This window comes from Lepidochelys kempii, chromosome 2, assembly GCF_965140285.1.
Source record: "Lepidochelys kempii isolate rLepKem1 chromosome 2, rLepKem1.hap1, whole genome shotgun sequence".
Lineage (NCBI taxonomy): Eukaryota > Metazoa > Chordata > Testudines > Cheloniidae > Lepidochelys > Lepidochelys kempii.
In genome coordinates this window covers 77,323,308-77,338,630 of record NC_136381.1, presented here as the reverse complement: position 1 = coordinate 77,338,630, position 15,323 = coordinate 77,323,308, and the positions used below count along the sequence as shown (strand labels likewise).

Here is a 15,323-nt window from a genome sequence, read left to right as displayed (position 1 = left end):
TACACCACCCTTTAGGAAACTGGCTGGTTTGGGGAGAAGGTGAGGCTGTTACCCCACCTTCTTCCTGTCCATTTTGGGGTGGCTTGTGCACCTGGGGGTGATGTCTCTTCATTCTCTGTATTCTCAAGTGCAATTTTGGCCCACCCCTAAGTTGGCTGTAAAGAGAGGAAAGCTCCTTGAGGCCTTCTTCTCTCATACACTTGTTCAAGGACCATTGAGAATTTGGCCCCAACTGAGTTCCATATAACATCTCCTTGGCCTGCCATGAGAGCTCTAATCATGGCCAGCAGGATTCCTGCTTCGGAGGATGTACTCTGCAGCATCTCTGTTTCCAGTTGGTAGCACAAGGGAGGAGTTGACTGATGGCAGGAAAAAAGATCGTGTCAAAGCACAGCAGTTAATAGGATCATAAGGGCTTGGTTTCTTAACCTAGATACTTCTGATGTTTTTATAACCCAATAAATAAAGCTTTTTTTATCAAAATATTGTATGATCTTTCTTGCGACAAGTTAGTTTATTCTTCCTAATTGCACATACAGTGTAGATGGACCTGGGCTACGTCTGGCCCAGAAGACAGATACTGGTTTTACTCTTCTCTAGGAAATGGATATGTATTTTCAGATGAACTAGTCATTTGTTAAAGTTCACACTCTTTACAATAATATTCCTAAATTTCATTATGTGCCTTTAGTCTACTGGCAGTAAGGAGAAGTCTCCTAACTGCATTTGAAGGTGATCAGTTAACATTTTAATTGTTCATCGTGCTGTAACTTATAATGCACTTGGTATCTTCCCCGTAAAGCTTTTCTTCTCTCTTTAAAATGGTCTCTTTAGTATCCAGCAAAGGGTTTTGTTTCAATAAGAATTAAGGTGTGTCTCTGAGCTTTTACCTAGGAGCAATAATGATGTTGTCAAGTGTTTCAGTTGAGACCAGCCCAGGATTTTTGGGTGGGGAAACAGACACTGTTATACACCATCTTCAGTGATTCCTTCAGAGGGAAGCAGAACGCCTCCAGAGCTAGGGTGTAAGAACATCGAGTGAGTGTCTTTTTACGTTGACACCAAAGTGAGGGGGGAAAGGGAACAGCAGGGTAACCACAACTCACTTGGACTTGTATCTAAGAGTAATCAGATGCAATGGATTGGCTCCCCTTCAGAACAACTGTTGTTCTATTCATTTTAATGGTAAGTAGAATTTTAAAACAATATTTGTAAGCTCTCTTTTAAAGTCTGTCAAAGTCCTTTTCTGAAGATGATTACATTTACTGCTGCCTCCACTTTTAACTACATCGAAACTCATATTAATCAATAAGGCAATTTTAAACATTGTGCCTTAGAAACTAACCATTGCTCATTTTCAATGGAATCTTTTAAAAAGCTTCCACAAGAACAGCCCATCTTTAATTTTAATGTTATCAGAATTATTTCTTTTGAGTATAACTCTACCCATTGTACCATTCTGATTATTAATGCATGACATATTTATAATAAATACTTCTTAACAAGCTTCTTTCTTTATTAATTTATTATTATTAATTATTATTATTATTTGGTTGTATGTTTGTCTTCATTTGTCCAGTTTATCAAGGGTAACAATCCAGCATTCTTTAAAAAATAATGGCTAAGACTACTTCACAATAAATCAAACCTATAGTCTTTATTCAGGCAACCCTTTCCCACCTCCCATTTCATTAAATTCAATGGAGGTTTTGACTGAGTAACAATTGCAGGATTTGGCCCATTAGTTAATATTGCAAGGAACCATCACTGCTTGGTACATTAACATAGTAACATTAGTGTCTAAAAGTAGAGAATAAAGAAATCCTTACATTGGGGGTGTTATTCTCTTACTGTGTTTGTTTATATTATTGCAAAAAAAGAAAATGGTGCTTGTCGTAAGGCAGAATAGTTGTGTAAGGTGTAGGCATCAGGAAGCTGAAATTAACTAAAACCAGAGAGATATAAAAGAGGATTACAGAGGATTCGGTGGTGCTCTGTTCTGGCATCATATTCTGTTAAAGTTTTGGATTTGTTTTTCATAGTTTATCTTGCTTTACTAGAATTAAGGACAATTATAAGGCCCTAAAAACTAACAAGAGTAGATTCCCTGTACAATGGTTTGTTTTGTGGAGTTTGTTTCACACAATCTATACAATGAAGTGTACACATATATTAACCTTTTTAAATAATACTACTAAAATTATCCAAAGGATTATTGACATAGAATAAAAAATACTAGGGCTTATTTTGGACAGATTAAGCAAACCTTAGTTCTTAGATTTGCATTCAGTAAAGTAGAACTAATCAACATGGGCAGCGGCCAAGTAAATAATTTTAAGGTTTGGCAAAAAACAGACAAGGTTATGATTCAGATTATTTTCTGCTTGTTTAATGCAACATACAGGTCTCTTCCAGGTCTGAAATACTGTGTGTCATAATAACAATTTTAGCCTTTTATTCAACATTATCAGCATTAGGTAAGATGAGGATTATTAAATCACATGGTAATAGGTATTCTTCATGTTTGGAACTTCAGTGAAAATAAACTATAACTGTACTATAAATTACCATCCATTCGAGTGCACATTTTACTGTAGAAAAATAATCTCTTTCAACACTGCAACAGTTTAATTTAAAAAAAAAATTTTTTTTACCATAGTTTTGTGACTGAGTCAGGATTTCAGTTTCAACCAGGAGAAGTGAAAGCTTATGTAAACACTAACCACATTTTGGCTGTATGAATGGTCATTATGCAGAGATATCAAGTACTGCCATTGGAATATGTCTTTCTCTTGTCACAGAAGGACTGGTCAAATGTTCATAGCTGGAATTTACAGGGATCTTATTTTAATTCAGTCTCAGTCCAAATGGATAAGAAAAAGAGGCTTTTTTGTACATATAGAAGTAGAGAGATTAAATAAATTATGAAAGAATTCAGTTTTAAAAAATGACACAAGGCCTAACCTTGTACTCCCAACTCACCCCAAACTCACATTGATTTAGAGGTTAGGTTTTCCATCTCTTTTTTCTTTTTTTAATGAAAGACACCTATGTGAGTGGTATATTTGATGATGGGTTAACATATTATTAACAAATTAAGCTATATAAAATTGCTATAGAAATGTACACCCTGTAGTATTCTGAATGCAGGGTTCAATTCATTTCTGAAATGAAAACCTTAATTTACCAGAAATAGACTGTGCTCTACAACTATTAAATTTTTAGTACACGTTTCCCCATTCGTGGGCCTGATTCTGCAACCCTTACTCATATGACTTCAAAGGCATTACTTGCATGAGAAGAGGGTGTAAAACTGGATTTTGTTTGTTGTATTTGCACGGGCATGTTTTGTGGAAATTGTATGTTTGATTTAGTATGACTGTTTTCCTTCCAGCTACCATGTGATGGTTAGTTTATAACAATCTGAAATTCACCACCTCTCTTGCGTGGCCACTTTTTTCCATATATTTTCTTCACTTTCTCTTCTAATTGCAAACATATGGGTTGCATTGTCCACTCATAACTTGGTGGGATAATTACAGTATGCTGCGGGGGGCCAAACCCTCCCCTTGGATATGCATGTAGAATACCCACTGAAGCCAATGGAAGTTGCAACATGTATCTAAGGGAAGACTTTGGTTTTAGGAACTTAGACCAAATTTTTCAAAGTGTCTAAAGTTAAGTACTTAAATCTATATTTAGTCTCCTAAATAAAAGTGGACTGATTTTCAAAGATGCTGAATGGAAACTGTGGGTTGTAAGCACCACTGGAAATCTGGAAATTTTTATTTAGGAGCCTAAATATGGATTTAAGTACCTAACTTATGAAATTCAAGTTTGAAAAAAAATTGTCCTTAGAGTCTTTACTCAGGTTAGTTCTCCATTCATTTTTCGGACTGTTAATGTCAGTTAAGAAATGGAACTCCACAGAATTTCTACAGGATTTGGCCTGTATTATTTATCAGATAGAGGAGAACAAATCCTGATGACAAATTTGTTAAGGTGTTTAGTTTCATGAATACAAATATTTAAAAGTGAATGAATCTTTGGGCCTTATTCTTCTCTCATTACCATGGGGAATGTAACTTCCATTAGACCAGTGGGAGCAGGACTGGGAAAACATAGCATGTATAAGTGTCGCCTTCAGCCTCCAATATATCACAGAAAGCGTCTGGCCTTTTTAAAGTTAACATCATCTACAACAACAACCAGAAAAGCCATCGTATAAAGTTTCCCCTTAAAAATGAAACTAGTTGTTAATTAAAGGACAACCAGTAAGCTAACAGCAATAAGAAATATGCTTTTCTGTTTTTATTTAGAAGATACTATGCGGGTTGTTTAAATATGTAGGGGGAAAGTTCAGTCCTTTAGCTTCAACCTTATATCTCAGCATTTAGCATACAGTGGCTTGGTTTGGGTTGGGTTTTTTTACGGTTGAGTTACAGAACTCTGGAACTAGACGTTCATGAAAGGAAGGGTTTGTTCGCACAGGCCTTTACTCAGTGAGAGTTTTGGCTGAGTAAGGAGTGCAGTCTGTGACCTAAAATGCTGACACAAACATAACCACAGTGGCACAAGGATGACTAATATATTGAGTGTGAGTGCCCAATACTCCTCCCAGCGAGATCAACAAATACTCCCCTTGACTTCAAAGAGAATAGCATCAGGCCCCTTAGGAATGATGTTGGGAAACAGAGCAAAAAAGGAGTTATGGGCATGTTCAGTCATTTGGCTGTGAGCAAGTGGAGCAGGGAGGATTCCATAATTGCATATTATAATATTGCTTGGCAGTCAGCTAGTGATTAGTTAATGTCTATACATTGCTTTGAAGATGCAAAGCACTATGTAAATGCTAAGGGCCAAATTCTGCTCCCAGTTACGGCAGTATAAATCTGGAGTAGCTCCAGTGACTTTAATGGTGTTATTGCAGATTTTTCTCCAGTGCCAGTGGCACAAGTCTTTCATATTATTCAACTGAATTGCAAAGCTTTGAGACAGACTAAAGATAAAAATGTTTAAGATTGTCCCAACAAAGATGGGGTTTTTTTCAGCCTCTCATCCCCCACCCCAATCTAGCAAATACCTCCCTCAATGCCTACTTGCTCTTCTATGGACTTCCCTTCAGCAGGAAGCCTCACACAGGCTAATGATCTGTGAAAGGACAAAAATCTTGATGGCACACTGAAGAGAACCAAGGCTCAACCCCTAAGCTTCCAGCAAAACTATCAAGTTTCCCCCTTTAATCAACTTCCTACCTGCCCCAAAATTCCCATAGTGTACCCCACACCTTGTACCTTTTCAATGGCATCTATTGCTGTACATGTAACAAATCAATGGCTGCATAGATAGTACAGCACTTAACTATGTAGGTGTTTGGTGTCATAGACATACTTAATATTGATATATCACCACAGACTTCCCATGTGACCTTGAGCAAGTCATTTAGCCTCCCTGTGCCTGAGGTCCCCATCTGTAAAATGGTAATAATAGCACTTCCCTACCTCCCAGGATAAATATACTAAAAGATAAATATACTGTGAGGATTAATATACTAAAGACTGTGAAGCGCTTTGAGATCTACTGATGAAAAACGCTACATAAAAGAGCATCATTATTATTATACTGTATACAAACTTCACATTCATCAGCTCAATGTGTACTTGTAGCATGAGGGCTCTTGACTCAAAACAAATGTGTCCCCTAAGTAAGAGATCCTCCATTAGCCACAAGTAGTGTCAGGGCTTTTTTTTCTGTAGAGCAGCCACTAGAGGACAGTGGTGAAGATAATCTTCCCATTCACAAACAGGAAATATGGAGTGTAGTTGCGTGAAATCCTTCTCTTCCCCCGACAGTTCTGAGGTGCACGTTCAGAACATTCCCAGCTAGTGGGGGCCCAAGAGCAAAGGAAAAATCTCAAGTATAAAACTTGTATCTCTCATGGCTTGCCAGCTGTGTTATCTCCAGGTCAGGCAAGGCTGAAAATAAAGATTTTATGAATATTCATAACCTTAAAGATTAGTACTTAAGGGTTCTTTACTAGCACAATTATTGTGCAGTGGTAATATTATATCCTTAACACAACTTTGTGATTATACATTTTCAAGACAGGAATTCTAATGAATATCTTAGAGTATGTCAACATATGGAACATAAGTTACAATGTTGCATCTTATAATATACACCAATTAATACAGACACTGGGCAAGATTCTCTAATTCTTGTACATGTTCCTGGGCCAAAAAGGTTGCTTGCATGCCAGAGCAGATTTCATCCTAAGAAAGAGGAAGCAGTGAGGCTACCAGCACTGTCTCTTAGGGTTCCATTTTAATTCCCAAAGATGATGCACAGGAGCTCTGCCAAAGGAAGCAAATGCTAAAAGGCACTGAATCAGTGTAATGTTTGGCAGGGTTTTTCCTCATGCCCCCTTCCCGGTGGTGGGTGTAATTTGCTTCATGCTCTCCCTGAGTTGGGTCAGCTCTGCATTGACATCAAAGCAGGCTTGTACCTGTCAGGCTGACTGCAGCCCTTTGTAGGTAGAGTATCCTCTCCTTCTCTCTCTAAGTGGGTAATAATTGTGCCTGAACTCAAATCCCATTCCATAGCTGAATGTTTAAATTGTCACCTATATGTACATTTTTAGATTAAAAGTGAGGCTAAAGCTACTAGCCCAACATACCCACAGCTCTTTCTTTCTAAAGAGCCAATCCACATTTATAGTTATCCTTTCAGAAGGAATATTCTTCTTGCCTATTTAGGTCCAGATTCTGCCCCCCTACCTCAAAGTGAATAGTACCTTATTCTGTGAGTAGTCTCCTTGATTTCAAGGTGCTACTCAGCTTAAATTCAGGTTGCAAAATCTGACCAATAATCAATTCTCTTCATCTTGCACTAATAAATTGGAGCCAGACTGTACAACCTTGCTCAGTGGTATGCGGTCACACAGGCAGTCCCACTGATTACTACTTTTGTAACTGGTCACCAACGTGCATAAACAGTTCACAATATGGCTAATTAGAGCCCAGGGGGCAAAACTGCCATTTGTGAACCTCATTGCCATTGGAAATAAGTGATTTTAAAAAAAAATAAATAAAGCAAGCGGTATTAAGTGACTAGCTTCTGACAATATACTCATTCAGGAAATCATTGAAGAAAAATGTTTACAGGAAGGATGCATGAGTTAAAATTACCATGGGCTACATAATAACTTCTGTGACAACTACTATTATTTATCTTCCACAACACTTGGAATAATATTCATTTGTTTAAAATGCAGAGCAAATGAAACTGTGGTGGCTTACTGCACAGTAGTACATATGTACACTGAGAAATGGGCTTAGTAGCAGGGCTTCAGGGAAGAGAAGGCTATAAAAGATAGCCAAGGATGGTGAGAAAAGAGAAAGTTCACAACCCCATTGAGCCACTCACCATTGGTGTGCCTTTTCAATACCAAATGGAAATCAGGCCTGATCCTGTAACACTCGCATTAGAATTCCTTTCTCATGAAAGAGATGAAAGATCAGGGCATAAATCCATAACTGATACTGTGAACTGATAATTTTACTGTACAAATTGCACCTGTATACTATATTTAAGAGTATAGTTAACTAAACTAAGTTGCATTTTAAAAAATGGCTCTTTCCTCCTGAGCTTTTTCTCATCTCAAAGCAACTTCATATTGGATCTGATCCTGCAATCTTTACTGACATGAGTAATTTCCTTACTCAGTTAGGGCTTGATCCAAAGCCCACTAAACTCCATGGGAATCTTTCCATTTACTTCCCTGGGCTTTGCATCCAGTACTTAATGTCTTTGACTTAATGGAAACATCCATATAAGTAAGAACTTCTCACATGAAGAGTGGTGCAGAGTCTATCCCCCTGTACTTAAACCAAGCCAGTATATTGGTCTAGGCGTGAACTTTGGAATGAATCTACTAAGAACAATTGCAGCCTTTACACCAATAAATCTCTCTAAAAAAAAAATCTGGGACCTTGTCTTGTAATCCTTTCTTTAAGAAACCCACTCTCACAGAATCAGATCAGGCCAGATCATTTTTTATTTAATTTTGTTTATGCACATTTAAAGAAGATGTTTCAATTTTTTAATTTAAAAAATACATTAGGATTCTAAATTATGAACAGACAATTATGAAATATAAATTACATTTTCTAAAAAAGTGTTTGAAAAATAGTTTATCCTTCACTTACCTGCCAGGGATAAAGCTTAGGAGTCTGTGCCACAGGATCAGGAGTTGAAGACATCAGCAATGCTAAAGCAGAACACAATACTCAGTTTTAGATGTTTGTGTTGTGATCAGTTCTTGCAAGGAAAACACAGATCCCTGGTCTCAGGGTCTTAGAAGGTAAGTAGAGGAAGAACAGATTTTCATATTTTTTTCTAAATATAAAATTGTTGGCAGCCTTTAAAGGATTCACTTTCACTTCCAGTGAAATCAGTGAATGTCTTTGACTTCAGTGGAGGTAGGATCTGGCCCTTACAGCCCAGTTCTATACTACTTGCCCAGCTAACTTCAATAGCAATCAGGCCAGTATCCTTAGCAGCTCTCATGATGTCTCAGCACCTCTTTCTCACAATCTTAATGTCGACCTATGCAAGATGGAGCCGTAAGTGACTTGTTCAAAGTCATACAAGACTGTAGTAATGTCAGGACTGGAACACAGGTCTCCATTACTCAGTCCTGTGTTTTTTACAAATAGTTCACACTGTCCCTGTTATGTGATGAATTATTGAGAACATTAAGATTGTCAGCTCCTTGTTTTTATTGTAAACTAAAGTTTATGTATCATATTTCTTAGTAGCCCATTTTACCAAGTCTAGATCACTGGGCAGCTCCATTTGTGCCTATTTATAAGTCAGTTATTACAATGTTGAAAACTCTTCTTATTTTAGATACTAAAAAGCTGGTATTGTCCTATTTCTAGAAGAAATGTTATGTCTAACCTACACAATGTGTAAAAAGTATTTTGCTATATATTTGACATGATTAGTATTTGACAGAACAATCATTGTTTTGATATATAAACATATATATAACCCCAAATTATTTTAATATATAAACATTGGTGAGTAATTAAGTTAGGTAGAGGACTGAAATAAAGATGTAAAGAAATGGAAAAGGTTAACCCTTGTGTTGTATGTTTTATATGTGTGGTGGATTTAAGGCTGGGGAATGCAAATTGATGCATCAGGAAGAGGGAGTCTTAGTGCATCAGGCAAGTCCCATAATGATTTACCCCCATATGACCCAGAGAGGTCAATGATTTTATACAGGGTGTAAATCAGTGAAATGCTTGACCTTTGCTTTTGATTCTATCAGAACATCTTGCTTGCTTTTATCAGAACTATCTTCCTCCTGTTCCCCCCCAAAATCACCATGATTTATTGAAGTGACTTATTTCCCATACAGCAAATAAGCCATACTTGGCTCTTAATTTTTAATTTTACAGAAAGAGCCTTTGCCGAGGAGTTCCCTCTTGAAGGGTGGAATAAACTAGCTTTTTCTTTTTCTTATTATTCTCTGATAAGAAATGATGGCCCTAGCACCCCTTCTTCTGATCAATTTAATTTCTTTGTTCCTCTTTGCTTTGTGGTTCCTTTGATTACTTTTTTCAACAAAAAACTAAGCCCAGAACATTGTTTGTAGCATTAGGACAAAATTCTGCTCACCTTATCCAGGCAAATAGCCCCACTGAAGTACCTGTTCCCTGAAGTAAATGGCAAATCTCCCATTGACTGAAATGGGAGCAGTGTTACACCATTGGTTATATAGCTTCTGTGGCTACATCACAGTTCTTAACTGGAGTGTTTACATTCTGAAATTATTACTAGTTGTGATCAAACCATTTAACACATGCTCATAAGTTATCTATTATGAAATTGCTCCTTTAATCCAAACTTGAAAAGAAATCTGGGTAAAGTCACACTGATGTGAGGGCTAACACAAAGCCCTCCGTACCATTTAAGCCCCACATAGAAGCTGTACAGAAGAGGCACAGAAAGCAGTGATGGTAGCAGGCTGGAGAGGGGGCACGTGTCAGGGGAATGCCCAAGCATTGATAGCAATTCTACAGCCTCCTCACAAAGTGTCATGGATGTGCTAGGGTAGCACATGAGGGAGGGGGCATTGCTGCAGCCCCGGGCCCTAATGGCATGTAGGGACTGGGTTTTGCTCTCTCAATCCCACATTTTACCCACTTAAAGCCAGATTACTCAGGCTTTTTATCGACAAGAAGAATTTCATCATCTGTGCAGCTCCTTTCAGGGTATATCTACTCGTGTCACACGCAGAACTCCTTGTATGGAACACACAGATTGAGTGCTGAATATGGCTCAGTACATTTTTCTTAGATTTGTCAGTGAAAGATACCCAACCTTTGTATTCAACTAACTGTATTACTGTATTTGCAGGTATTCTTGGATTTCAGTACTGGATTTCACGTAGAGGTAATATATTTATTAAAATAGTTATTATTAAAGAGCAGATTTTCTGAACAATGAAAAATGTAACTGTCATTAAAAATGAAATAAAGAATTGAAAGTTTTTTGTAAGCGAAGATATTTTTGGACCATACAACTTGAAAAAAATACTTAAATGTGACCTGCTAAGGAAAGAGATCTGGTCCTGCAAACTCCTAGTCTTATTGAAGTCAGCGGACTACTCACATGAGCAAGAACTTGCAAGAGTAAGGATGTGCAGGCTTAGGCTCTGGGACTAGAAGCTTTATAAACAGACCATTAGTCTATACTAATGTTCATACCGTTTACTATCTACTGTCTTTCGTACCTTACACTGTTAAAATCCTACCAGTCTATATTCGTTACAACTGTATTCAGACTGCTTGTCATAGTGACACTGGAACTCTTTCTACATAAGGTGAAAGAATGGAATGAAAATGGTGTGGCGCAATGGAAAACCTTCAGAAGACAAAAACGAGAATGGGTTAAATTTGCTGCAGCTTGTAGGGAAGGAGAAGATAATTCAAGGAGGAATCCAATTGCCAAAGTAAGTGTTGTTTAGTGATTAGAAAGTATGTTGCAAAGAAAAACTGATAAAGCTAGAGACCTAACTGAGCTAATTGGTGGAGACCTTCAAATATAGATTTTGCCTAGAATGTCCAAAAGAAAAAAGGCAGAATAAGAGAGGGAAGGAGCTCTAGAGCTGCTGGTTCTACTGCGATAACCATACCCACATAAGATCAGAAAGCTGTGGGCTAGATTGTGGTACTGAGTATTCTTGGGACAGTACGGAGGCCTCCTAGAGCACAAGTGGAGCATGAATGCTGCTCCATTTTTTGGGAGGTGCAGCACAGATTCTGTCTGATGCCAGCTACACTATCACATTTTAATGGCGCTCTCTTTCCCGACCCACTTTGAGGAATCCCTGAGATCAAGGATTGGGATGGTGTCTGACTAGTGTGCAGGGAGGCAATGGGGCAGAAGAGCAGGAGGGTCCCAGAGCCCAGGCTCCAGCCCAAGCCCAAACGTTCACACTGCACTTTTATAGCCCCGCAGCCCAATCCCCACAAGTCTGAGTCAGCTTACACAGACCAGCCATGGGTGTTTAATTGCAGTGTAGACATATCCTGAAAGAGCAGCACTGGAAAGCTCTCTCAGGGGCTACATCCAGCCAACCATGTTAAAGAGAAGACTGGCAAAAAGCAGTCTGCGGGGCCCGAGAGGAGAGTAAGAGGAGAGTAACTGAGAATTCTGTATGATTTTTTGAGGGGAGAAGCCATCACTTGTGTTCTCAGTAAACTGTAATAAACATAATATTTTCCATTTGTCTATTATTGTAGATTCGATCAGATTGTGAAGAAAACCAGCCAATTGTATACAGCATCTCTGGAATAGGGATTGATCAGCCACCTTATGGGATCTTTATTATTAATTCAAGAACTGGAGAAATTAATATAACATCAATAGTTGATCGAGAGTTGACCCCAGTATTTGTTGTAAGTGTTGTACAATCCATTTATTACCACAGTATATTCTCCTTTCTTTTTTATTTGATGCCTTCTTTTGATGAATGCTGACAGAGAGGGAAGAAAAGTTTCAATTCATAATTATTTTCAAAATTTGAGTTTGTTTCTTCTTCTTTTCAATTATTATATATTTGTAACCCTCTTTATCCAGATTCGCTGCTTTGCTAAACATGCACTTACTGGTATCGATTTAGAACCGCCTCTTGAACTTCGAGTCAGAGTTCTGGATATAAATGACAATGCTCCGATATTTTCACAAGCTACGTTTATGGGATCTATTGAAGAAAGCTCTATGGAGAGTAAGTAACTATTCTGGGTACATATTACAGCAATTGTCAGTCGCCATTGCAATAGAGGCGACTGCAAGACAATTACCGTGCTTTTTTTCATCTGCTCATAATGTTCTTAAAGTAATTCTTTTCACATTTAGAAAATTTTAGGGAAATGGGTTCTTTTTTTTCTTTTTAAGTTTGATTACTTGTTTCTGAGGGTAAATATAATACCCTTTTCCTCATACATCTTAATCTGAAAATGTATTTGTATAACTAAAAATGTGGCTGACATTGGCAACTGCAAAGTAAAGTCCTAATACAGCAAACCCTTCCTCCTAAGCACAGGGCTTACTACCAAGAGAATTCCTACTGACCTTACTTACATGAATAATCTTTGCACACATCATTAGTATCATTGAACTGAATGGGACTATAAAGATTACTCACATGACTATACATGTGAAAGTTCAAAGCCCTAACTTTGTGATAGCCCATACTGTGTCTTAAAACCAATCTGATGAAAACCACTTACTGCTTTTTAAATTATGGACACTTATATTATATATCCAACTTTTATATTAGAAGAATTCAGAAACTTTTTTCTGTTAGGCCCTAATCCTGCAAGTTACTCCACGTGGTCTTAATTTGTAATGCTTTTTTAAGAAAACATTTTTTTAAAAGTAATTGATTACTGTGACCTGGTTTAGCATAAGTAGCTGATTCAATGCTGACCACAACTTGTCCTTGTCTATATTGATCCCAATGTTATGGGAAACATCATTTACTTAGCTCAACTCTTCACAAGTCATATTCTAACACAAGGCAGTGAAGTCAAGCCCTGGAAGTCAATAAATGAAAGGGGGAGAGTCTGCTTCTTCCAGCATTCTCTTCCCTCTTATGAAAAAGGGACATATTGCCATATCTGTACCATGCACCAAGCAGGAAACTAAGGGACACTTAATGGCTCTGTCAGTTCCGTTTCCCCTCCTGGCAATCCTTGAGTGGGTGGAGAGGATGGTTGAGAGCAAAGTGGTTGTTCCCCTTCACAGCTCCACACTATGTGCTATAGGCCTGCTTAGGGACATGGATTCCTTTCAAATGCCCCCATTCTTTTCCTCTTACCATGTCCCATTGCACAAAATGATGCAATTTGTTTAACCATATGATATCAACAACCATGATAACATACAGCCACAAAATCAGTGAACTCCCCCTACTTCCTGTCATGTATTCATAAGTTTTTTAAAGGCCCGAATGAACCATTGTGATCATTTAGTCTGACTTCCTGTATAACTCAGGTCGTAGAATTTCAAAATTCATCTACTTTAACCATTGAAAGTAAAGGCAAAATTTTATCCTAAGGAAACTTAAAACCCAGCTGTCCAGTTTAAAGCCTTGTGAATAAAATTAACTCATTTGATAGATTCAAATATGAAAGCATATTTTGGTGTAATTAATACGACAAAGTAAAATGCATATTCAAAATTCCAGGAAGGCATCAACATAAACTACTGAATATGAAGATGTTCTCCAAAAAACCCCAGGGTGAAGTCTGATTTTCATGATTTCATTAAAACAAACTTTGAATTTGTTGTTACTATGTTATTCTAAACTTACATCAATGTTTATGCAGCCTACATGTATATGTGAGATCAGAATGCAATTTTAAAAATATAGTGTGATTATATGTGCAGTATATCATCTGCAACAAACAACACAATAATTTATTGTGAGATTATTTGCTGGCATGTCAAAATACTAGGGTTGCTAACATATCTCTTAATCTTTAAATAAAAATCACTTAATATGGGAAAAATCATAAATCGTTTACAATCCTGATTTTACCTTTTTAAAAATTCACTGATGATATAAGTTTCCAAACCTCTGCTTATCACATCATGATAACCACTTCCATGGAGCGTAAATAATGTTAATGATCACAAAACTATAGATTTCACTTGGAATAAGTACAGCCACCTTTTTACTAAATTAAGTACTTTCTATTATTTTCTTAGTAAATGAAACTAAACATAGCTCCTTATAGGTAATATAATTCTTTTTTTATGTTGTTTTTATTCCTTTTTTATTCTTGTTTTTATGCCTGCTTGTCTTGCTGAGTAGTTTAAATTAACAAAATAGGGCTGTTATGCCAATTTAAGTGATATTGTCTTAATTCCTAGCTACTCTGGTGATGAAAATAATTGCCACGGATGCAGATGAACCAAATCACTTGAATTCCAAAATTGCCTACAAGATAGAGAGTCAGGAACCTGCAGGTGCATCAATGTTTATTCTAAATAAACATACTGGAGAAGTTCATATAGCAAATTTCCTTGACAGAGAGGTAAAAACTTCAGTATGTTAATATTCAGTCTGAAAGAAAGTGTGTGTGTGTGTGAGGGAGAGAGAGAGAAAGAGAGAGAGAGTAATGTATTTAGTGTTACAAAAGTGAAATAGAAGATTGAAAAGGCTTTATTTTTTATAATACATAGATACATTATGGGTTTTTTACTGTATTATAGCAAATATTTGTATCTATAACAAATTGGTGTATTTGAAAAGAGCAGCAAGAAATTACTCTTCATTATGTTTTTATGTTTTTACTTGTAAATAATGTGTTCATTTTTCTTTCCAATTTAGCAACATAGCAGCTACTCTCTTGTTGTGAAAGCCTCAGACCGCGATGGAGCTGCAGATGGAATCTCTTCCCTTTGTAATTGTGCTATTAAAGTTATTGATGTCAACGATAATTTCCCAACTCTTTCACAGACTTCAGTAAGTTTTTTTCCCATCAAAAGTAGCATCACTAACATTTCTGTGCCCTAACATCACAGAGATGACCAGTGAAGCCCTTACTCCTTCTGGGGAGAACTTGCTCCTGTGAATAGTCCTATCAAAAAGGTACTATTCACATGACCAAGTGTTCACGAACATAGGTAAACATTCCACAACCTGGCCCATGGTCTACAGCATAGGCACCGACTCCATGGGTGCTCCTGGGTCGAGCACCCAAGGGGAAAAAATAGTGGGTGCTCAGCACCCAGGAGTC

The 15,323-nt window shown here is 37.3% G+C and overlaps 1 protein-coding gene across 1 annotated transcript in view; it reads left to right on the top strand.

The window, feature by feature from the left end:
• The first annotated feature begins 1,078 nt into the window (after nucleotides 1-1,078).
• Nucleotides 1,079-15,323, top strand: part of LOC140906753 (desmoglein-4) — a 34,578-nt gene continuing 20,333 nt past the window's right edge. The window contains exons 1-7 of the mRNA XM_073331328.1: nucleotides 1,079-1,185; nucleotides 10,429-10,464; nucleotides 10,895-11,023; nucleotides 11,817-11,972; nucleotides 12,154-12,301; nucleotides 14,455-14,618; nucleotides 14,915-15,049. Of these exons, the coding sequence (XP_073187429.1) occupies nucleotides 1,138-1,185; nucleotides 10,429-10,464; nucleotides 10,895-11,023; nucleotides 11,817-11,972; nucleotides 12,154-12,301; nucleotides 14,455-14,618; nucleotides 14,915-15,049 (816 nt within the window). The 5' untranslated portion in view covers nucleotides 1,079-1,137. The remainder of the gene's footprint in view (nucleotides 1,186-10,428; nucleotides 10,465-10,894; nucleotides 11,024-11,816; nucleotides 11,973-12,153; nucleotides 12,302-14,454; nucleotides 14,619-14,914; nucleotides 15,050-15,323) is intronic.